The sequence below is a fragment of the Oryza glaberrima genome, chromosome 5, assembly GCF_000147395.1.
Source record: "Oryza glaberrima chromosome 5, OglaRS2, whole genome shotgun sequence".
NCBI classification, from domain to species: Eukaryota; Viridiplantae; Streptophyta; class Magnoliopsida; order Poales; family Poaceae; genus Oryza; species Oryza glaberrima.
Window position 1 is genome coordinate 21180218 of NC_068330.1, and position 20915 is coordinate 21201132.

The 20915-nt window shown below is 41.6% G+C and overlaps 4 protein-coding genes across 10 annotated transcripts; all 4 read right to left on the reverse strand.

The window, feature by feature from the left end:
* Positions 1 to 332: 332 nt before the first annotated feature.
* On the reverse strand, positions 333 to 3696 carry LOC127773915 (vacuolar protein sorting 38-like). Of its 6 annotated transcripts, none has more exons than XM_052300152.1 (7): positions 3423 to 3696; positions 3104 to 3310; positions 2844 to 3006; positions 2006 to 2205; positions 1546 to 1620; positions 1384 to 1427; positions 333 to 1259 (listed from the first exon to the last, which is right to left on the reverse strand). In XM_052300152.1, the coding sequence occupies exons 1-7, from the start codon at positions 3552 to 3554 to the stop codon at positions 1232 to 1234; spliced, it is 849 nt and encodes a 282-aa protein (XP_052156112.1). In that variant the 5' UTR covers positions 3555 to 3696; the 3' UTR covers positions 333 to 1231. The 6 variants fall into 6 exon arrangements, with proteins under 6 accessions (XP_052156112.1, XP_052156114.1, XP_052156111.1 ...); XM_052300154.1 differs by having other exon boundaries at positions 333 to 1266; XM_052300151.1 differs by having other exon boundaries at positions 1384 to 1430.
* Positions 3697 to 4503: 807 nt separating this feature from the next.
* LOC127773922 (transcription factor GAMYB-like) lies at positions 4504 to 8388 on the reverse strand. The gene is made up of 6 exons (XM_052300163.1): positions 8133 to 8388; positions 6510 to 6882; positions 5423 to 5786; positions 4930 to 5322; positions 4687 to 4854; positions 4504 to 4596 (listed from the first exon to the last, which is right to left on the reverse strand). The coding sequence occupies exons 2-6, from the start codon at positions 6879 to 6881 to the stop codon at positions 4589 to 4591; spliced, it is 1305 nt and encodes a 434-aa protein (XP_052156123.1). The 5' UTR covers position 6882; positions 8133 to 8388; the 3' UTR covers positions 4504 to 4588.
* A 708-nt stretch (positions 8389 to 9096) lies between these two features.
* Positions 9097 to 15206, reverse strand: LOC127773541 (histone-lysine N-methyltransferase, H3 lysine-9 specific SUVH1-like). 2 transcript variants are annotated; one of them, XM_052299643.1, is made up of 3 exons: positions 14981 to 15206; positions 10386 to 12475; positions 9097 to 9578 (listed from the first exon to the last, which is right to left on the reverse strand). In XM_052299643.1, the coding sequence occupies exon 2, from the start codon at positions 12454 to 12456 to the stop codon at positions 10438 to 10440; it is 2019 nt and encodes a 672-aa protein (XP_052155603.1). In that variant the 5' UTR covers positions 12457 to 12475; positions 14981 to 15206; the 3' UTR covers positions 9097 to 9578; positions 10386 to 10437. The 2 variants fall into 2 exon arrangements, with proteins under 2 accessions (XP_052155603.1, XP_052155602.1); XM_052299642.1 differs by having other exon boundaries at positions 14985 to 15205.
* A 999-nt stretch (positions 15207 to 16205) lies between these two features.
* LOC127772730 (proteasome subunit alpha type-3-like) lies at positions 16206 to 20416 on the reverse strand. Its single transcript, XM_052298688.1, has 11 exons — positions 20282 to 20416; positions 19331 to 19480; positions 19204 to 19243; positions 19028 to 19111; positions 18670 to 18743; positions 18512 to 18598; positions 18350 to 18434; positions 18072 to 18118; positions 17189 to 17254; positions 16602 to 16692; positions 16206 to 16507 (listed from the first exon to the last, which is right to left on the reverse strand). The coding sequence occupies exons 2-11, from the start codon at positions 19432 to 19434 to the stop codon at positions 16436 to 16438; spliced, it is 750 nt and encodes a 249-aa protein (XP_052154648.1). The 5' UTR covers positions 19435 to 19480; positions 20282 to 20416; the 3' UTR covers positions 16206 to 16435.
* Positions 20417 to 20915: the final 499 nt, after the last annotated feature.

Below are 20915 nucleotides of genomic sequence, written 5' to 3' on the forward strand. Positions count from 1 at the left end.
GGTGGGCCCGCCGCCGGTTCACGCGAGGCCAGGTTTGGCGCGGCGCGGGAGCGTTTTCCCGCGTGTTTTGGTCTCTCGTCGTGTGGGTGGGGTGGGGTGGGTGAGATCTGGATTCCGTTTGCTTTCTTTCTGAATTCTGATCTCTAGCTCTCTCTCTCTCTCTCTCTCTTTCTTTCTGTGGCCTTTTTTTTGGGGGTGAGGATGGATCATGGACGGTGCCGAAAAGGCTCTCTTTTTAGCGGCTATTAATTCTGTGGTTCTCCGTCAATGCAGTGCTGCTCATGATGATGTTAACAGATGAAAGGGATCTGTGTTTAGTAACACCGAAAATTGTGCCTTTTCTTTTCTTAGGAGGGAGGACAATGAGATCATGTTTATTTTGATTGTTCACATTTCACATGATAATCTCTACTATTATTTTTTTATCGGTATTTTGGTGTGTCATCCGTGTTTAGGTCGGTTTTTTAAATCTGTTCGCTTTTAGAAATACATATCCGTATTTGAGTCAGATTTTAAGTTCGTTTGCTTTTGAAAATACAAAATGAGTCGTATAAGAAATCTCTTTAAAAAAACTTGCATGCTAACTTGAGATAAAAGTCAGACTCCTAACTACATCTCATGATTTTCTAAACTAAAATATCCAAGCGAATTTCCACGGTAAATTTCACCCTAGCTAAACCGGATAACAATTACAAGATTAAAATAATCTTCACCCGTTGCAACGCGCTTTTTTTGGTTTCTTTGGAATAATGGGCATGTGGTGAACCAGTCATGAGTAAATGTGCTTGGGACAAAGTCTCAAAGGGGATAATTCAATCCATTTGTCCCAGACAGCACATTTGGTTGGGGAAAGACGAATCTTTATATAATATGGAGTACTCCAGATCTGATTAGCTAAGGGTGCTACCATGAAGAAACTTAAAAAGTGTGTGCTTCTAGAGGCTCATACCACATATGTAAATATCATTTCATTCATTTTCATCTAGCAAAAAAACACCCAATGCACCTCTTTCCTGTGCATACAAAAACTCGGCACACCGAAAGAAGGCAAGAATCACAATAAAAGAACACAAAGAAACCCTATTTTTACATGTGTATGAACACAATCTCTACATCGCAAAGACTCCAAGAATACAGTTACCGCAGAATAGATCAACTGTATACATACTCATCCGATTGTATGATCCTAATAAGCTCTTGCAGATTATCAAATACGCGCCTTCCAGAGCTCTCAGCTCCAATGTAGTTCAAAAGCTGCTCTGTATCCTAACCACCCAGCAAGGAAATGATCATGATAACGATCTTAGTTTATGGGGAAAATAGATTAAACAAACATTACAACAAATAAGCAGCCAGAATACAACATTAAGGGGGAAAACATACCTTGTGCAACAAGTAGATTGCATAGGATGCCTTAGTGGGGTCATCTTCTTGACATTCCACGAAAAGGGGGTAAACTGTCAGTTTTGGGTCGGTCATGTTGATACATGTACGCTCTGCTGAAGCAATGGATGCTGTTTCAGCTGAAGGCAAACAATCACTCACATAAGATCGCGATCCTCCAAAGTGCAAAGGGTATCGGAGGGGAAGATGAAGATAGGAGGCTATGAGCAAAATTGCCTACAAAAAAATATAAAAAAATTGGCAACTAGTAACTCTATAACCCTTGAGAAAAAAACAAGCAGTGATCCAGTATGTGCATGCAGGAAGATGAATTTGAACATCTGCCATCATTCCTTCCTTACAAATGTTCAACACTGTAATGACCACAAATTTTGAAAAGCATGCATTGGCTTATTAATTTTGTGTTTCAAAAAGAATAGAAGGATGTATCTTAAGGCCATCTACAATGTTAATTGTGTTCATTGCCTAATTTGAGCATGAAAATGAGCATAGCTAGGTTGGAGCATCCATGCTATCAAGTAATCTTTTTAAGGGCAATGCTACATCAAGTAACTGACATTGATGTTTTATAGTACAGGACAGGAGTGCTGTGAAGACTTACATGCGCTGCATATCCCAGAACAGCTGCGGACCGCTGAAGATCCTTCTCACAGATATCATTTTGTTTTCTTCTTTGCTTACCAATTTGCCAACCCAAAAATGTCAAAGCATGTATTTGTGGTAGTTTGATAACATTGAGTAGATGTGTTCCATTCTCTTCTGGAAGTGTTCCATTTTCTTCGGAAAGAGACCTATGTGCTCCTGAAAGTGTTTTGTAGTTTAACAGAACGAATTAGGAAAGAAATTTTCTGCCACTGTTCATCAATCCTCATTAGAAAAATGTGCACTATCTGACAGGTTAACCGGTGTAATTCTTATGTCACTCATATGCTGTATGCAATAATGCAATGTAGTATGCCTATGTTTAAACATTTTTAAGCAGTACACTCCAAACTCTCCTTGTTTGCAGACAACAATATCTCCAAACAGAATAGCATGTGGAACACCTTCGCCAACTTAGACATAGACGATGCACGCCATAAGGATGAGGGCAGAGCAATAAGTACAGAGATGGGTAGATTCAACATTAACTCAAGGAGTGATTCAGTGAACACACATGTATATAAACACACCTGGAAAATAACAATAGATACAACATCCAGAAGATATCTTGGTCTCTTGTAGTCTTTACCAATCTACCGGAAAAGAAGCCATTGAATAAAAGGGCATGGCAAACCAACCTATGATATATTCCTAGAGCATAAACCTAAGGCATCACTCTGCTGGTTAGCAATGTTTAAAGCTCCATACTTCTCATCAGAATAAACATACATATGTATTAGAACCATGCATATCCTTGGAGTGTCATTGTTCAAGACATGAGATTATTGGATTCTCACCATTAGTATTGGAATTGAGGTTTCGCCCATGCGGCAGATCATGGAATACCTTCACAGGGTACAATGCAGCAACCTGGCCAATCATACTCTGCTGCCTCATCCTTAACAGCCTCTGCAAATCCCCAAGCCGCGCCTTCTCTCCAGACAACGCTTCTTTCGCATCCTGCAATCAACATCGAAAAATCTCCCTGTAAACGCAGGAACAGGAACACACATAGGTACTCTCAATTCTCAATGCACGCGGCATTTGTGTCGATTACCTGCAGCCGCCGGCTCGCGGCGGCGACGGCGCCGGAGAGGCGCAGCACGCGGTCGATCTGCGCCTGGAGCTGCTCCCTGCGGCGGTCGACGCCCCGGACCGCGTCCCTCCTGGCGACCAGCAACTCCCCCACCCGCGCCCGCCGGAGCTCCACCCGCGCCCGCATCTCGTCCAGCGCCGCGCCCTGCCGCCGCGACTCCTCCCTCACCTGCACACACACCGAATCAAATGGCCGACCGATCAGCCCCCCACTCACGCCAATCCACACGCCGCCCTAGCAAAGCAATCGGGCGCGGGCACGCAACGCGCGCACGGCGCACCTGGAGCGCGGCGTGGAGGCGGCGGGCGAGGCACGCGCGGGCCTCGTCGGCGGCCACGAGCCTCCCCCCGAGGCTGCCGACGCGGGCGAGCTCCGACGACGGTGGGCCCGCCCCGGCCGCGTCGGGGCTCATCGCGGCCGCGGGCCACCCGCGGCGGCGGCCATGGAATGGTATCGAAATGGAATCGAATCGAATCTGCGTGAAGCGGGATGCGTTGCGGGGGAGCGGAAGCAAAGAGGAGAGCGGGGTGGGTGGGGTGATGAGGTGGCGCGGCGCTTACGCAAGGGGAGGGTGCGGGTTTTGGTTTTGGAGTTGGTTCGTCTGGTCGATTCGCTTTCACAGAGTTTCAGCGAGTCCGCGACCACGTCAAGGCTAGTGACGTTTTCAAAGCCACGATGACTCCGGCGAGACAGTGATGCCACTACCTCCTCAAAATAAATCTATTTAGCATCTATTTTATAGATACCAATACAAAGGAAAAAGAACTATAAGTCTATAACAATCTTCCTTTATCAAATCCCAATATAATTATTTCTCATTTTATCTACTCGTAATATAATTATTCTCTAATTTTACAAATTCCGATGCAATGATTGCTTTAAAAATGAACTTATTTTGAGACAAATGGAAAGAGCTACAGGTGAACTTAATGTGGAACGGAGGAAGTAGGTTTCATCAGTTAACTCTGTTTCTTAAACAGTTAAACGATACAATTTTTTAATGATAATTTTGTATATATAAAAGTTACTTTAAATATAAATTTATGTTTCAATTTTAAAATAATTAAAACTTAATTAAACATCTGACAATATGTCAAACGAGGCAAGCCGTCAGAGAAACACCAACCATATGCAAATGCAACCAAATCAACATTATACGCAACATGAAACAGAACGGTTTCTGCATTCAATGGCACAACATTGCAACGTGTTGCAGCAAAATCTTTTGAATTCGACAGTTTAACACACACAATAGCAGATGAAATTCAACGTAGCACGCATGGTAATTTCGACATGAAGAAAAGTAAAGGAGTACGGCAATATCCAAACTGGAAATCCTAATAAGAGAGATAGCAACGACTGGCTCATTCACGAGCTTCATGGAATAAAATTCTTGGTTTCATGATGAGTTTGTCCAAGAGAGCAGCAACTCATGACAATCTGGCGTCAGTTACCTGGAATTGCAAGAACAAATATTTTTAGAAAAAGGATGATTTCAACCATAAGCAAGTTCTATGAAACATAACATGCCATCACAAGTTCACCTTTAGTATCCAACTTGTTTTCCAAAAACAATTCATTTGTGTCTTCGAATATGGATAGATTAGTATCATTCAAATAGAAATATGATGTGAAATCATCTTGAAGAGGTGGAGCATCTCCTTCATATCGTGGCACTACCAGCTCATTGGAGGCAGCCATGGAGTTATGTGCTTCAAAAAGATATCAACAAATCAACAGCTAAATTACTATATAAGTAAAAGATGAAATAAGTAAACTATACGAACCGAAAGAAAGTTCAAAGTTATGAAGCTCTTCCGACGATACTGGACTATTGTGTGTGTAAAAATCAAGATCTTGTTCCCGATATCCCTTGCATAAAGGGAGTTCTGAAGAATCTGCCATACCTTCACATGGCATATTAATAGTGGGACTCAAACTCCCTCCAGAAAGCTCTTCTTTCATCACCACATAGTTCAATACATCAGTATCATTTAGTAATTCTTCTGATTGATCATTTAATAAAGCAAAGTTTGTTAGGTGCGTCGCATAAGCCCTTGAGTAAACGAACTGGTTGTTTGGATCAAATTGGATTAAAGGGAGCTCCATCTGCAAAGCATTAGTTGTGGACAAAGCAGAGAGATTGCCATTTGAAATACCATGGTTGGCAAAGATAGAGGCTGCAAAAGATGGCATGGTCTTATCATTAGAGTTAGTCACAAAGTGATACGAAGTCAATACCAAAAGCTTATGTGTAGAGTGGTTTAGGGGATAGCTCACCTGATGGAAATATGTCATTGTTTGTTGTTTTCAACACAGGAAGTGGAATCTCATATTTTGCTGCAACTTCTATTTGGTTTCTTTGATCTTCTATGGAGTCATAATCTTTTGATGCAAGTCTCCTATCAAGTATATTACTGATGGAAGCATCTGAAAACTGGGGTGCAGAATACATACTAGTAGTATCTTCTAGCTGATTATTGGTCAACTTCTCCCTAACATTGGGGTCAGCAGACTCATGTTGATCTTCATTCAAAGCATCGTTGCATACATTAGCAGGATACAAAGGCGAACGATTGTTCTTGCATTTCTTTATTCGAGTGTTCCAGTAGTTCTTTATTTCATTATCAGTACGCCCTGGCAACTGAGAACATGTGGTCAAGTTAATAACAATGATAATAGATAGAACAATGCATATAACAGTAACAATGTTCTAAAACAACAACTAAGATAGTTATATGCATAAAGCTAGACCCCAAGTTTCACTTTAACTTTTAGCTTGTCCCACGGCTCCTTATTTTCAGTAGAACTAAACCAGGCCAATGATTGCAAGTGCAATGAAAAGATACTAGCAGTTTACTTTAAATAGCAACCCCTAAGCCATACAAGCAAAAATAGGCTACATTTCTAAGATAATTTCAAGGATGGGACTTTGACAATATTTATATCTGCTGATTAGGGTTGATCTGATTTGTGATGATAATCATATTTTAGGATAAACTTGTAATGCAAAAACTACCAAATATTAATTGAAATAAATGAAATGGATAACATTTGTTTAGTTGAAGAAAATAACTTCACCAACATTTGAACTACAAATATTAATAATACCCATACCTCCATGTAAAGGTTGCAAAACATATTTGTAATGCAACTGGAAAAAAAAAACTACCCAACTTTAAATTGAATAACTTTACCAATGGATGAACTACAAATATTAATATCCCCGTACCTCCCCTCCATGTAAAGGCCACCAAACATACTTGTGATGCAAAAACTATTAAAGAACAACACTTTTATAAATGGTTTCAAGAGATATATATTTTGAGAGCAAAAGAAAAAAAAATGAACTACAAGGTGAACTTACATCAGCAGCCATCCGAGACCACTTATTCCCCATTTTACAATGAAGATTAATAATTTTATTCTCTTCTTCCTTGCTGAAAGCCCCCTTCTTTAGGTTAGGCCTTAGATGGTTCATCCACCGGAGACGGCAACTCTTGCCACACCTCAAGAGGCCAGTGTTCTTCTGCACAAGCTTCCAATTCCTTTCACCATGCTTCTTGATGTACTTCTCTAAGATGGAGTCCTCCCAAGATGTCCATGGACCTTTCTTCAACAGCGGGGCTACGGTGCTCCTTCTGCAATCTTTATCTTTATCAACAAATGACTCGTCATCGCTATTGCTCATATACCAGTGTGTCCTGTCAGAATCAGGATCGCTGTCGCTCTCGTGCATCCTGTCACAAACACGAGTTGAACTATCAAAAATAAAACAGAAATATGTGTACATGAAAATGTTAGGTCAATGGCCACGGCTAGCAGAGATTAACAAATTTATACCCATATAAAACTTTTACAAAAATCGCAAGGTATAAAAAAAACGGATACAACACTTAATTTCTAAAATCAAGAAATGGAGTGACGCCTACTTATAAAAAAGAGTAAAATGCATGGACGGTCATATAACTTGTTCAGATGTGTCGTGTAGGTCACTCTACTTTCAAAATGCACATTAAGTCACTAATACTTCCTCCGTTTCACAATGTAAGTCATTCTAGCATTTCCCACATTCATATTGATGTTAATGAATCTAAACATATATATCTATCTAGATTCATTAACATCAATATAAATGTGGAAAATGCTAGAATAATTTACATTGTGAAACGGAGGAAGTATGAGTTAAGTAAGTCATTAGCTCATTTAACTATCCAAATGATCACACTTTTTTACACATGACATGCCATCTAGGATTGAAAATTTGCTTCTAGATATGTGCAAAAAAAAAAAACCCTGTTTTATTTCCCTTCTCCTAACACTACCCCTTGCCAATACACGGAATTCACAATATATATCAACTCACATCGATCAATTCCTGGAAGCTATATGTACTATTTATACAGGTATCGTAGCCATGAAGATTGCTTGTTGCTAACACGTTGTGCGCTAATTCCGGGATTGGCTAATGATGTACGGTAGGACTTAAACAAAATCACAATATAGAGGGTTTTTCTGCATTATGGAGATTATTCGTCAAAACAGCCATAAGTGAAATGATTCGATTAAATTAATTAAGTATGGGGTTATTTATGTGCAGAAGCAAATTTTCAATCATATGTGGCTATGCTCATATTTATAGTTAATTGTGTCAATAACTCACTTAACTCACATTAGTGACCTACATGTGCATTTTGATTTTGAAAGAAAAGTGACCTATATGATACACCTAAATAAGTTAGATGATCCTCCATGCATTTTACTCTATAAAAAAAATAATGAGATGCACTCACAGTTCCAATCTCAACTGAGATTGGTAATTTCAGTGAAGTAGATTGAAACGAGCACAGATTAGTAGATTACACAACATATCACGCAAGAAACAGATCCACTAAAATCTCTTAGGACTATTCCCAACAATTCACCGATCAAACCACTAAACATGACCCCCCAAGAAAAGAATAAGCAACGCCACCGGTCCATTTTTTACCTGACCAAAAACGCAGGTGACGGAGCGGTGGGCTGTCGAGTGTCGAGTGTCGCCGGAGCCGGGACAAAACCTCCGCCCTCCCACCGGAAATGGTCACCGGCCGCCACTCTCTGCGACGGAAGAGACGCGATGTGAAGGGGAGTTCGCTGAGGCGAGATGGGAGATGGAGATGGGAGATCGCCTCCCCCGGCAATGGCGGAGCGGGGAGTTTCGGGGGCGGTGGCGTGAGCGCGAGCACGAGTATATGTGCGGCAACGTCGCGTCGGCTGAGCGGTGGTTCCATTCCAAGTCTATCTCAGTCCAAATGATTTTTCTTTTTTTTTTAAGTAAAGAAAGGAACGAATTTTATTTTTAATCCAGGCCGTCCGTTTCTCTCCTCTTGACCTAGCGAATCAGACGGCTTCGGAGCCTCGGATGCCCACCTGAACCGGAAGCCGTACTCTCTGTTCGTATAATCGTACCAACCGAGATTTGACTGGGGAGTACTCCTAATACAACAAATCATTATGTCCAGATTCACTGAGATACGTCACATCTTGACTCTTTTTATGACTTACACCTTTTATTTGTTGCATTCGATTTGATGTTTAGCGGATCATACTAGGATGAAGGTATCGTATACAAAGTGTATATCACCATAGGATAAATGCACTATTTACATATATAGTTTGTGTAAGAATTTAATTTGTTGCACTTTTAATATATCGTTTATATTATTAGCGGTTTAAAGGCTTGTTTTCATATCAAGGATAAAAGTGTAATACGTAGAACGATTTGCCTTGTTTCTTCACTGCAAAATCCAACATATTTTAAATTCTAGTTGCTGTATTCCTGACGCAAAGTAAATACTCATCGCTTTACCAGAATAGATTTGAATCCATAATCTACATCTACCAGAGAATGAATCTAAAATCCATCCATCCAAACAAGCCAGCCATAGATCAACGCACACAGCAAAGCTATAGCCAAGGAAGAAATGAAGTAGAGCGAAAATGCAAGGTGATCCCATCCATCCAAACAAGCCAGCCATAGATCAACGCACACAGCAAAGCTACAGCCAAGGAAGAAATGAAGTAGAGCGAAAATGCAAGGTGATCCTAAACCGGCACATTGTACATGACTGCATCTGACAGGTCACAACTAATTGCTAGAGTTCCAGTTAAAACTGACGCTAGCCTACAAAGGATGGGTGCAGATGGATTACAGACGATTTGCAGCAATAATATCAAATACATGCCCCCACAAAATATGGAACAAAAGGTGGTGTACAGAGGCCACCAAGTTACCAAGTGCGGCATCAACACAACAGAGTTTAACCATAATTTAACTGTCTATGCAGTTCAAATCGACGGTAATTTACTGTCTCTTCACAGTTCATGTTGAAACCCATCGTCATTCTCAGGGAATAATACCAGAGCTCGAATCTGGGGGTACAGGCAGGAAGTTCTGCAGATGTAACAACACAAATAATATATCAAGCAGATATCTGAAAAACACAAATAGAAGAGACAAAAGTATGTGATGCTCCGAGGTAGATTCAAATAGCATATGTGCACTACTTTGTATGCAGAAAGTGAAGCCTTTCTGGCATTGTTATCCACTGCATTATTGCGCTAGGAGACGAACATATTTGCCCCTTCTTTCCGCTGCGTCTGAGAGGTGCACAAAGAGAAGAAAAGAGACTCGTTTTTCGCACGCATGCTTCCTGAATTGCTAAACGATGCATTTTTTACAAAAACTTTTTATAGAAAAGTTACTTTAAAGATTATATTAATCATTTTTTCAAGTTTAAAATAATTACTTCCTCCGTTTCACAATGTAAGTCATTCTAGCATTTCCTACATTCATATTGATGTTAATGAATCTAGACATGTATATCTATATAAATTCATTAACATCTATATGAATGTGGGAAATGCTAGAATGACTTACATTGTGAAACGGAGGGAGTAATACTTATTAATTAATTATGTACTAAAAGCTCATCTCGTTTTGCGTATCTTCTCAATCTTCTCTTTCCCTCTTCTCTCAAACACAGAAGTACTGCACTTAACCTTGTCATCCCACAACATTTGCGGTCCAGAAGTGCATTACAAAAGGAGTGTATATTGTAGGAGACGTAGATGCACAATTATATGATATAAAACAATAAAGTGTAGTGCATCACATAAGTAGTAAGTATTCACCATTTCACCTAAGTAAACAGTGCAGTTTGGCAATATAAAGAGAACCAATTTTGTCAAAGGAATTTACCTGGCAAATAGGTTTGTGTGTTGATCCAACACAATGAAGATACATCCATCAATTAAAATACTCCCCGGCAGTTTGATGATCCACAAAAGCAGTTCTTAGTTCTACGAGAACCTGAAGACTCAGATCCAGCAACACCATAGTCAAAAGTCAGTTCTGTCATGGGAGGAATGTGCTTCAGTGCGAAGAACATGATATGTGGGTGGCTGTCATCTCCATGGTCATGCTGAACTGGCTGCCAGAAAACATTCGGGGAACAACTATGGTTCATGAAACGTGAGACATTTCCCATCTTTTTTGCACTAATCTTGATGGGCAGTGGCTCAAATTCATCAGCTGATACATATGTACTCTCCTCACCAATCAATTCAGGACCAAAGTTGAATTTTAATGTCTTCTCACCAGGACATACAGTCTGAAAAATGTAATCATCTTCACTGTCATCCAGATTAACTTTGAGCTCATCAATGACCTCACCAGTATACTCACAGATAAATGCACCAGCACGAATGGGATCCCAGCAGCGAAGACCCCAGCCTCGATTTGCAGTCCGGAAGACCTCAAAGTGAAATCTGACCCCTTTTTGGGTCACTCTGTTCCGGCAATTCGTAGTACAATGGCAAGCATCACCGCATTCATAAATTATTGGCTTGCGGCACGCCAAAAGTCCTGATGAGCTGTAAGGTAAGTCACCTCCGTTATGTTGTCCACAAGCACAGTTGGGATCACCAGGCAGGCAAACACTCTGGCATCCGCAACCCTGTAAGGGTTTCATAGAACTGAGGGGCCTCAAGTATTTGACTTGACTGGCATAGGTGAAATGCCCAGGTCCTTTCTCATGGTCTACCTCATTGACAAGGCAAACTGGGAGAGCTTCAGCCGCAGATGATAGATCAGGTAATATAACCCTGCCTCTGCTTGCTGGATTGTCTATCCATCCTTGAGTCATCTTCCACAATGCAGCTCCATCAGGCTGTCCAGGCTCACGCAGCAGTTTGTACTTGAAGCAATTGATACCAGACTTTGTTCTCTCCTTCCAGGACTCCTGAATCTTATAGAGGCCATCATATATGTAGATTTTTCCAGTCAGGCAAAATGGATCCCTGAAGCCCCGCACAACCCTGATCTCGTTCTTCCTATGCAGGCTCCTCTCCAGAGCAAGGTTACCTCTCTCAAGCTTTTGATCATGCCTCTCCTCACTGTTCCTACTATTGCCACCTGAACCACTGTACACCAGTGTATCTGTGTCATCATCCACATTCTCATAGCCACCTGCTGCAACAATACATATTGCCACAGAATCCTCATCGCTTCCAAATTTAGCACTCATATAATCAATGCCACCCATACTAGGAGCATGCAACCCGATGATACATAGCTCCATCCGGAAATAGAAAATATCCCCTATTTCAACTCCAGGAACAAGTCCTACCCTTTTTCCCACATTAGCCCTGATATTGCTTGCCATCATGATGGCGCCAGCCTTCAGGTCAGCCCGTTTGCTAGTCTCTTGTATTTCATCCAGTTGCAGATGTCTACGCCTAAGTGCTTCAAAGGTCATGTGGACTGCTTCCACAACCTCCCTGGGATCACTGGATGAAGGTGGTAAAAAGGCAAGCTCCTTGCCAGCAACAAAATTCTTGTAAACTGGCTTAGGGCGCTTGAACTTAACTCCATTTGAACCATCAGCAGCTGAACCAGATGATCTCTTGGACTTCCGTCCAGATGCTGAACCTGAGTAAGGTTCATCGCCATCAAGTGATACAATGCCTGGTCTGGTCTTATATGCCGAGATAGGAGTGGCATCAATAGCTCCATTATTGGTGTAGCCTGTATAAGAAACCCCATTTGCTGTGGTAGTGAAGGCAGTAGTTGAACCAAAGGTAGGAAGGATTCCAGAACCAAAACCGACAGGAAATTGGCCAACCGGAGTGACACATACCAAAGGCGGGGTGCTTGACTGGTTGACATTGATTCCCAAGGGTGCAGGGAACATAGGAGCTAACGATCTAATTGGTTTGGCATCCACGAGTTCTTGATAAGGACCAGGTATGAAATTCGACGCCCTATCCATCTCAAATGTATCAAAAATCCTGCACAAGAAAGAAGAATCTTAGTGTGTACTTGATAGAAGAAAACTTGGAGAAAGCAAGGCTTGGTAAAACATTAAGCACAGAGAGGGATCTAATATGAAACTGTTTTTTTTTTTTACTCTTTTCACAAACAACATAAATCAAAAATAGCATACACCTACCCAAGAGCTAAATTGGACTGTCATTCCCCATTGTCTATGGCACCTGGATTGTATTTAACATAATTAGTACTTGTGTTTTCCTCTTTGTATGGGGGGATTAGGGGTTTTATTGTGTATACACCATATTTATATATACTGCACCATTGGGCTGTAATGAATACAAGCGCAATTCATAGCATGGTATCAAGGCCAAAGGTCTTGATTTCGAATCTAGACATGAGGGGGAGTGTTGAAGTAAAGAGTAAATTGCCTGGTGCCCTACTCCATCAGATTAAGCTTTTAGTTCAACTAGCTAGTGCATGCAACTCAAAAGATCGGACCTTCCCCCATGTTGAGATGAAACATTTCCTCAAGCATTAAAAAAGTTTCACTGGTACCAGATAGAACATATGCATATGGTACCATCTTATTAATTGGCAGTGATGTACATCCAAATCATATAGTCAGACTAAAAAAAAAAAAAAACTATTTCTCCCACAAAATTACTCCCTCCATCTACTTTTGATAGTCATATTTCCAAATCTGAAAAATTTATCCAACAACCTATCATCTTAATAACTTTCTCGGATTTAATGCATGACTCTCCATTCTTCCACACAAGATTGGGCTGCATGGGTATCAAAAAATGTAAATATTAATGAATCGCTTGTTTACGAGGAATGACTAGTAGCATGTTTAAATAGATGATAAGTAGAATTACTTATCCTTGGTCTGTGTGCCAAGATGAAATATGACTATCAAAAGTAGATGGAGGGAGTATTAAATACTCCTTCCATTTCATATTATAAGTCGCTTTGACTTTTTCCTTTGTCAAACTTTTTTAAAGTTTGACCAAGTTTGTAGAAAAATATAGCAACATTTCCAACACAAAAGCAAACATATTATCAAAATATATTCAATGTTACATTTAATAAACTAATTTGGTGTTGTAGATGCTGCTACATTTTCCTATAAACTTGGTCAGATGTAAAGAAGTTTGATTATGAAAAAAGTCAAAGCGATTTATAATATGGAACAGAGGGAGTATCAAGTTTCTTGGGTGCCAAGCATGAGATGTACCCCCCTCCATCCTTATTTAGATGATGTTTTAGGGTATTGGTTTTGTTTTTGAATAGCTTTTTATGTTTTGTAGGTATTATGTTCCCAAATTACCCCTAATAAAAGTAGTAGGTATATTGCTCCAATGAACTCATTTATTTCTAACCACTAGCATATTTCGTCTAGAGCTTGGCTTGGCTGTAACACGACCACTAGCACAATCCTGTTCAGCCACGCACCATGTCTACTTGTGATGAAATTGAACAAGCTGGACTAGCATAGTAATGTGGACAGCTCAGTAGAAATAAAGTATATTAATTAGGGGTAAGACAGTCTCAAGTAACACAATTGAACATCACCCTAGCCTGTGTGTTTGGCCCAAGATGACAAGTAATTCAATGGAGGGAGTAGCAAACTTGACTTGAATCCACATTTCACGTCAAAGTTGCCTGAATTCGTATAGCGGTTTCAACTATATTTACAACTTACCGTTATCCACTATAAGGTCAGTACTGAGACAATTATGCCAAAACCAGATTGATCAATACATAAGAGGGAAGATAAACCCCTAGTTGTCGTTTGCTCTATCATGCATGCATGCCGCCATCCAAAGTCATCCTGCTCGTTTCACCCATTGCAACAGACAACAAGGAGGGCAGGCAGACCAGGGAAGTTCAGACACCTACCGGAGTGTCAGAAACGGGCAGGCAGCATTTTGATGCAGCTCTCCACCAGAAATACTCACCTCACAAATGTTCGCGGTAAAGCAACCGATCTAACACGCATCCAGGATCATGCATCAATGGTATTGTAAAGTGCTACCTTTTGGTGTTGAAAAAAGGCTACCTTTTCAAGCATTCCCAACTCATAGCAGCCTTATTTTGACATTAAGCCTGATGCTTAAACATCAAGTTGGGATTATAGGCGAGTAACCCCCCCCCCCCCCTACCGCGGAACAGATAACCTCGAACAAACCCAAACTACAGCACGATTCGACAACACAATTAACTAAAATACGAAATGAACTGATGGACAAACCCTAGGATTGGAGCCCCCCAACACCAAACTAAACCACCATGATTCGAACCCAACACGCCAAACCCAAAAAAATTACTATTGAAGAAACCCTAGGAATTGGAACCCCCCTCCCTAAATCACACACGAAGGCCGAGATTCTGCGAGGCCGCACTCGCAACGGCACGCGGGCCGTTGACCAACGAAAAGAAAAAAAAATCGCCCGAATCGGGGGGAGAATCACCCACACGCACGCACGCACGTCCAACGGGAGAGCGAGAGGAAACCCTACCTACCTGAGCAAAGGAGCCCCAACGGAGGAACGGACGGAAGCACCCGGCGGGGCGAGTGGAGAGGTGGTGGAAACCCTAGAGCAGCGCCATCGTCCTCCGCCTCCGCGCCCCCCAACGTCCCCGCTTCTACTCTCCCCGACAGACAAGCGCGCGATCTGGGAGGAAGGGGAAGGGGAAGAGGGGAGGGGAGTCGTCGGCGTCGCGGGGTGGGGGTGGGGGTGCGGGTGCGAGTGCGACCGTGCCGAGAGGTGAGAGAGTGACTAGGGTTGGGCTTAGGTGGCGGTGACGAGTGTCTGCCTGTCTGTCCCGCGTGGAGCGGTGGGAGGTGAGCCAGCCACGGGATGGATGCGGGCTCGGGGTTGGGCCGCAAAAGGGGCCGAGAGCCGATGTCTTTGGGGGGAAAAGGACGTGGACCACGCCACACGCGCGCGAGTTACAGCGAAAACATGCATACGGTGTGCACCTGAGGTGGCCGTGCCAGCGTGCAGCGCACACAGTGACACAGCACACATGACATCCTCAACGTCCCGCAAGATTTGGAAAGAAAGAAAGAAACAACAAATCTTTCATCACAGCGAGCTTGCTTCTTGTCGCTAAGATTAAGGAATAGATTTGGAAAGAAAGAGAGAAAACCAACAAATCTTTCATCACTGCGAGCTTCTTGTCGCTAAGATTAAGGAATAAGAGAACCTGGACACGAGCAGGAGCGAAAAGACTTCCCGGAAATGTTATCCTAGATCCCTTAAAACACTTGTATATTTATTTTTATTTTTTTATTCCTTGTAAACACTTTTACTACTACTTTACACAATAAAATTGTCTTATGCCGTTTCGTTAAGAAAAAAAAAGTATTCTCACACTTCGTGTAGTGTTCCATCTATTTTTTTCTGATTACATAACAGGAGCGACAAACATTTTGTCTCACTGAAATCCCATTGATAACACGACCACGCGTGCCTACATCTATTTCCTAAAGTACTTGTCACCTGTGCTATCTATTTCTTAAAGTACTTGTCACCTGTGCTGTGTCCTAAATACTAAGTATAATCATAGGATTTTCGTTTCTCATGATCCAACCATCTAAGAATTATAGTTCACTTTCATTCATCGTAATTTAACCACTAAAATATAAATTGGTTATCAAAGATGAGACGGTAATGATCAACGCTCACAGATTATTTGAGAACGGGGGCAGTATATAACTATCTATATCAAGTATAAAGGTTGAGCAAACAGCTAGGAGTGTGGTTCGTCATAAATCAGGAGCAAACAATATGTGACAGCGATCGAGCTGCATAGTACAACATTCTTTTCTTGAGGTGGTTCTACGTTGAAATGAAACTGACGAGCTGCCTCAAGTCTGTTACACAATGTAGTGATATGGTTATAGATGATCGATCGGTCTAGCATCGAGTAATGGAGATATGATTCTAGAGCATCATGATCGGCGGTTTCTAGTCTGCGTCCATCTCCTCGAGCGCTGCCTGGGCGGCTGCCTTCGCCTGCTCCACGAGGTCGTCTGGAACCTGTATTGACAGCCCGGTAACAGAGTTCATATTTCACATGATAAGGGAGGTTCTATTTATCAAGGGAGAAGGCATGTTTGTCCCTTGTATATACCTTCTCATGCTGGCGCTTTGATTCATCGCATACCCAGCTCAGCTCCAGTTCAAAGTCTTTGTCTTTAGCTTCGTCATGCACTCCATAGATTCTGCATTGGTACAAAGAAAGGTCACAGGCGAGAAAAAGAATGCAGATCTTCATTAGCTTGGTCAACATTTCCTTGTAGAAGTTATTTACGTTTTTCTGATTTGTTCACATGGTAGATGGTCTATTATGAGTCATGCATGACTCATGAGTCATGAGTACCAACAGTCCCACTGACAAGACAAATCTATAGCACAACAATTTATGCTCAGAAAAAAATCTCAAAGCTACATATTATTGTCAATCTGTAGTGCAATGCAACCAAAACTGGTGCTCATAGATCATGGTACAGTGATTATTCATGTGAACAAAGTACCTTCTGTACTTAAATCATCCAATAGATTTTTATTTGTTCTAGAGGGGAAAATTGCATTAGCTGCTGGTAGTCGACAAATAAGTGCATAGCAAATTTTAAGGCATCCATGACAGTATGAAACAAACTTTCACTTGTGAGCTCTAAGAGGGAATTTGCAGATTATAGTAAAAGGTTCAGGACATACATTTTTGCAACCTCAACAATGCCTTCTCTGCATGTAAGCTCAGAAAGATTCAGTTTCTCTATCTCCCTGTACAACATTTAATAGATGTATCAGAATTACAAACCATTGTTCATGAGTCATGACAAATAGACAGCCAACATATTCAAAAGCTGAATCATCTTTTCTTGAACCATCATAAACACATCTGATGATTGCCAACCCATTCCTTGATAAGCATTAAAACTACGAAAAAGCTAATATATGGTTCATCAAATTATAATCTAGAGTTTGGGTCAGTTTTCCCTTGGCAGTCATTCAACAACCAACACCAATTCTAGAATATCTGTGATATATTAATGAGGCTATTGTCTAGTTAATATATCAAAAAGGTGACAGAAGTGCAAGAACTGCAGATTAAAACTCATAAAATAGGTTGAACTAAGGCATTTTCTAGAAGTGCTAATGCCAAAATAAGCATATAAGAAACAAAGATTAGATCAACATCTTCCACCATTGAAGATGGAATACTACTTAAGGACTACTATATATGCAAGATGTGAAGAGATAACTTGATGTATATAGTAAAAATACAAAAGAATATGCTAAGTTCTAAAGATAATTATGGATCATCAAATTTAACAAGTGATGAATAAGCCACCACTATTTGCGTCCTAGTAATATGCAACAAAAAAGAAGTTGGGCACTAATGCAGAAATCATACAATAAATAGTACTCCCTCCGTTTCACAATGTAAGTCATTCTAGCATTTCCCACATTCATATTGATGCTAATGAATCTAGACATATATATCTATCTAGATTCATTAGCATTAATATGAATGTGGGAAATGCAAGAATGATTTACATTGTGAAACAGAGGAAGTATCAAAACCCTAATAGCTTACGTTTTTGCAGCCTGTCTTCCTTTCCCCAGGGCAGCACCGAAGTATTTCTGTCAAATTCGATTCAGAAAGTCATTCTTCCACATTAAAGAGTGCTTCCCAAAGAAATAATGCACATGATACTAAGCAAGAAATACGGTATCTATCATAAAAGTGCAAATATGTTCATTACATGAGTGGATGAGCCCAGCCACTACCATAAAATGGTCAAGTTGGTCCTTCAGTTGTAACAAATAAAGGTATGATAGAAGTGCTACAGTGTATTAGGGTAAAAAATTTACATAGGAGAGCCCCGAAGGTTCGATCATGTAGAGTTGTGGCCCATCCCTATCATAACCTCCAAGAATAACTCCACAGCCAAAAGGCCTGACACAAGAGGAGTATAAATTGCATCAAACATCTTAACCAGGGATTGTATTGAAGAAAAATGTTGACCGTCTTACCTGAGCCACCAGTAGAGGGTACATAAATGTACATAGCTAGCTACACGATCAGCCAATTCCTTTACAGGCATGGGTTCTCCATACACCCTGGTGCAGTACAGCGTTAGGCAGAACACCTAAAAGAATGTAGCTATGGGGAAAAATTCAAGAATTCTCACTTTTCATAACTGGCTGCCTCTGACTTTGCCCTAGAGACTATCTGCCTACCATCCGCAGCTAAACCAGCAACAGCCTGAAAATGAGAACATAAGAAGCCAAAACAATTTGAACAACAATGACAAAACAGAACAAAAGAAAAGAAAAGGAACACTTTACAAAATCCAAGCTTTATCACATATATCCATTATTACAAAGTGACAATGTCAAAAAGAAAGTGACAATACCAAAAAGAAAAAAAAAAGAACTACTGCCAGAAAAATGAAATTACGCTGGAAGCTGCTGGGAAATTTCAGAGCTAAATAATTTGTTGTGATTGGTTGCTCATCTGAAGAAACAAAGAGGTGGAAAACAAATTACCAAGCCAGAGTGTCGGTGCACAGAGTGGAGTCTCCGATTCGACCCCTTCAAAATCATCTTTGATGTTACCAGCTTCTCCACACCCTACAGAACAATGAAGCCACAAAAGGTTATCTCGCAAACTCGCAAAGTAACACTACTTTTAACCACAAGTAAATCCAGTAATAACCACTTACAAGGACAATCCCATCTTTGCATTTGATGCCAACAACAGTCCTGCAAAAAACATCAGAACTTCAGCATAAAGTTGAACAGCCCAAAAAAGGGTAATAAAACAGAGGGGAGGGTGAAACTAAATCGAACCCGCTGTTGTCGACGGCCTTGCCAGCATACTCAACCTGGAAGACACGGCCATCTGGGGAGAAGGTGGTGACGGAAAGATCATAACCAGTCCCTATGCTACTCATTGTGAAGTTGCTTCAACCCCTTAACTGTATTTATATTATATTTCTCCTGAAAACAAAACGTGGAAGAAACCTTTTTCAGAATAAGTAGTATAAGCTCCATGGAACATTCAGTGACATGAATTCACCCCGCAGATACACTAAATTACTGTTGTTCCATGGAACATTCAGTGAAATGAATTCATCCCGCAGATACACTAAGTTATTGTTACGGAAGGGCCTCTGGATCACACGATAAGTGGTGTACTAAACCTCATAACATAAGTACATAACATCCTAAGTGAAGATTTGAGTTATTGATTTACAACTGGAGCTGACTGCCCAAACCTTTTAACAAATCCCTTTGTCCGGTACTTTGTAACGAGGATTAACTGCTAATGGCAGTAAAACAAGGACGAATCCTACAAATTGACAAGAAGGGGCTTTTTTGCTGCCAATTCAGATATCGATTTGCGCCTTAGTCCTGTCATCCCCGAATCGTAAGATTTAAACTAAAACAAGGCCGCTAAGAGCCGAGACACGCGGGAAGCAATGCAAGCAATCCACCCAATATGAGTACGGAACAGCTGCGCAGCAATCCACAAACCAGAAGGCGGAGGCGGCGGCGGAGCGCCTCGATCCCACCCGCAACGCCATGAACCCTCGCGCCTCGGCTAACTAACTAGGAACGAAGATACCGGCAAGTATTCGGGCTCCCCAATCTACGCAACGCCGTGCCGGTGCCGCCCGCGCGCGAGGCGACAATGCGCCCGCCGCCTAGATCCCCCGGCCGCGCCCTCGACGTACGGAAGAGGAAACGCGGGGGGACCTGCAAGCCTAACACGGGGGAGAGGAAGCGGGCGGCGCTTACCGATGCCTGCGGGGGGTGAGGGGGGGGCGTCGCCGGCGGCGGCGGGGCGTCTCGTCGAGGATTCCGGCGGCTTCGGCTTGTGGCGCAAGAAGGTGGGGGGAGTGTGTCGTCTTGGCTTGGGGGAGAAGAGAGAGGAGGAGACGAGTCGTGGTGCGGTTTAAGTTGGGAGGAGGGAGGCGGCCCACGTCTGACTCGAACCGGGACTCGACTCGACGCGATCACGCGACGGAGGCAGGAAGGTGGGCCGGGCCGTGGGCTGGCCTTCAGTTGGGCCGGAGAGGTGAGGCTGGGCTTTTTTGTTCCTGGGCTGGATTTGGAATAGAGTGTTGCCTGTACAAACTTTTTTTTTTTTTTTGAACCAGTTGCCTTGTATACTACCTCCGTTGCAAAATAAGTGTATTCGTGGGTATCCGTGGCCAATGTTTGGCCGTCTGTCTTATTTGAAAAATTTATGAACAAGTTAAAAAGAATTAGCCACACATAAAGTATTATTCATATTTTATTATCTAATAACAATAAAAATACTAATCACAAAAAAATTAAATAAGACGAACGGTCGAACGTTATACATGAGCAGTGCAAAACTGCATTTATTTTGAGACGGTGGGAGTATAAATTACAAACTTAGTACTAA

What these genes read in the sequence shown, in the direction of transcription:
- LOC127773915 (XM_052300149.1), bottom strand. Translation starts at nt 3,554, where the DNA reads ATGAGCCCCGACGCGGCCGGGGCGGGCCCACCGTCGTCGGAGCTCGCC. An exon ending in GCCTCCACGCCGCGCTCCAG is followed by an intron (nt 3,311 to 3,422) that starts GTGCGCCGTGCG and finishes GTGTGTGTGCAG; the next exon opens with GTGAGGGAGGAGTCGCGGCG. An exon ending in CAATCTACTTGTTGCACAAG is followed by an intron (nt 1,267 to 1,383) that starts GTATGTTTTCCC and finishes CTGGGTGGTTAG; the next exon opens with GATACAGAGCAGCTTTTGAA.
- LOC127773922 (XM_052300163.1), bottom strand. Translation starts at nt 6,881, where the DNA reads ATGCACGAGAGCGACAGCGATCCTGATTCTGACAGGACACACTGGTAT. An exon ending in GGTCTCGGATGGCTGCTGAT is followed by an intron (nt 5,787 to 6,509) that starts GTAAGTTCACCT and finishes ACATGTTCTCAG; the next exon opens with TTGCCAGGGCGTACTGATAA. An exon ending in TAACTTTGAACTTTCTTTCG is followed by an intron (nt 4,855 to 4,929) that starts GTTCGTATAGTT and finishes ATCTTTTTGAAG; the next exon opens with CACATAACTCCATGGCTGCC.
- LOC127773541 (XM_052299643.1), bottom strand. Translation starts at nt 12,456, where the DNA reads ATGGATAGGGCGTCGAATTTCATACCTGGTCCTTATCAAGAACTCGTG.
- LOC127772730 (XM_052298688.1), bottom strand. Translation starts at nt 19,434, where the DNA reads ATGAGTAGCATAGGGACTGGTTATGATCTTTCCGTCACCACCTTCTCC. An exon ending in TGCACCGACACTCTGGCTTG is followed by an intron (nt 18,744 to 19,027) that starts GTAATTTGTTTT and finishes TCTCATTTTCAG; the next exon opens with GCTGTTGCTGGTTTAGCTGC. An exon ending in ACCCTCTACTGGTGGCTCAG is followed by an intron (nt 18,435 to 18,511) that starts GTAAGACGGTCA and finishes CTCTTGTGTCAG; the next exon opens with GCCTTTTGGCTGTGGAGTTA.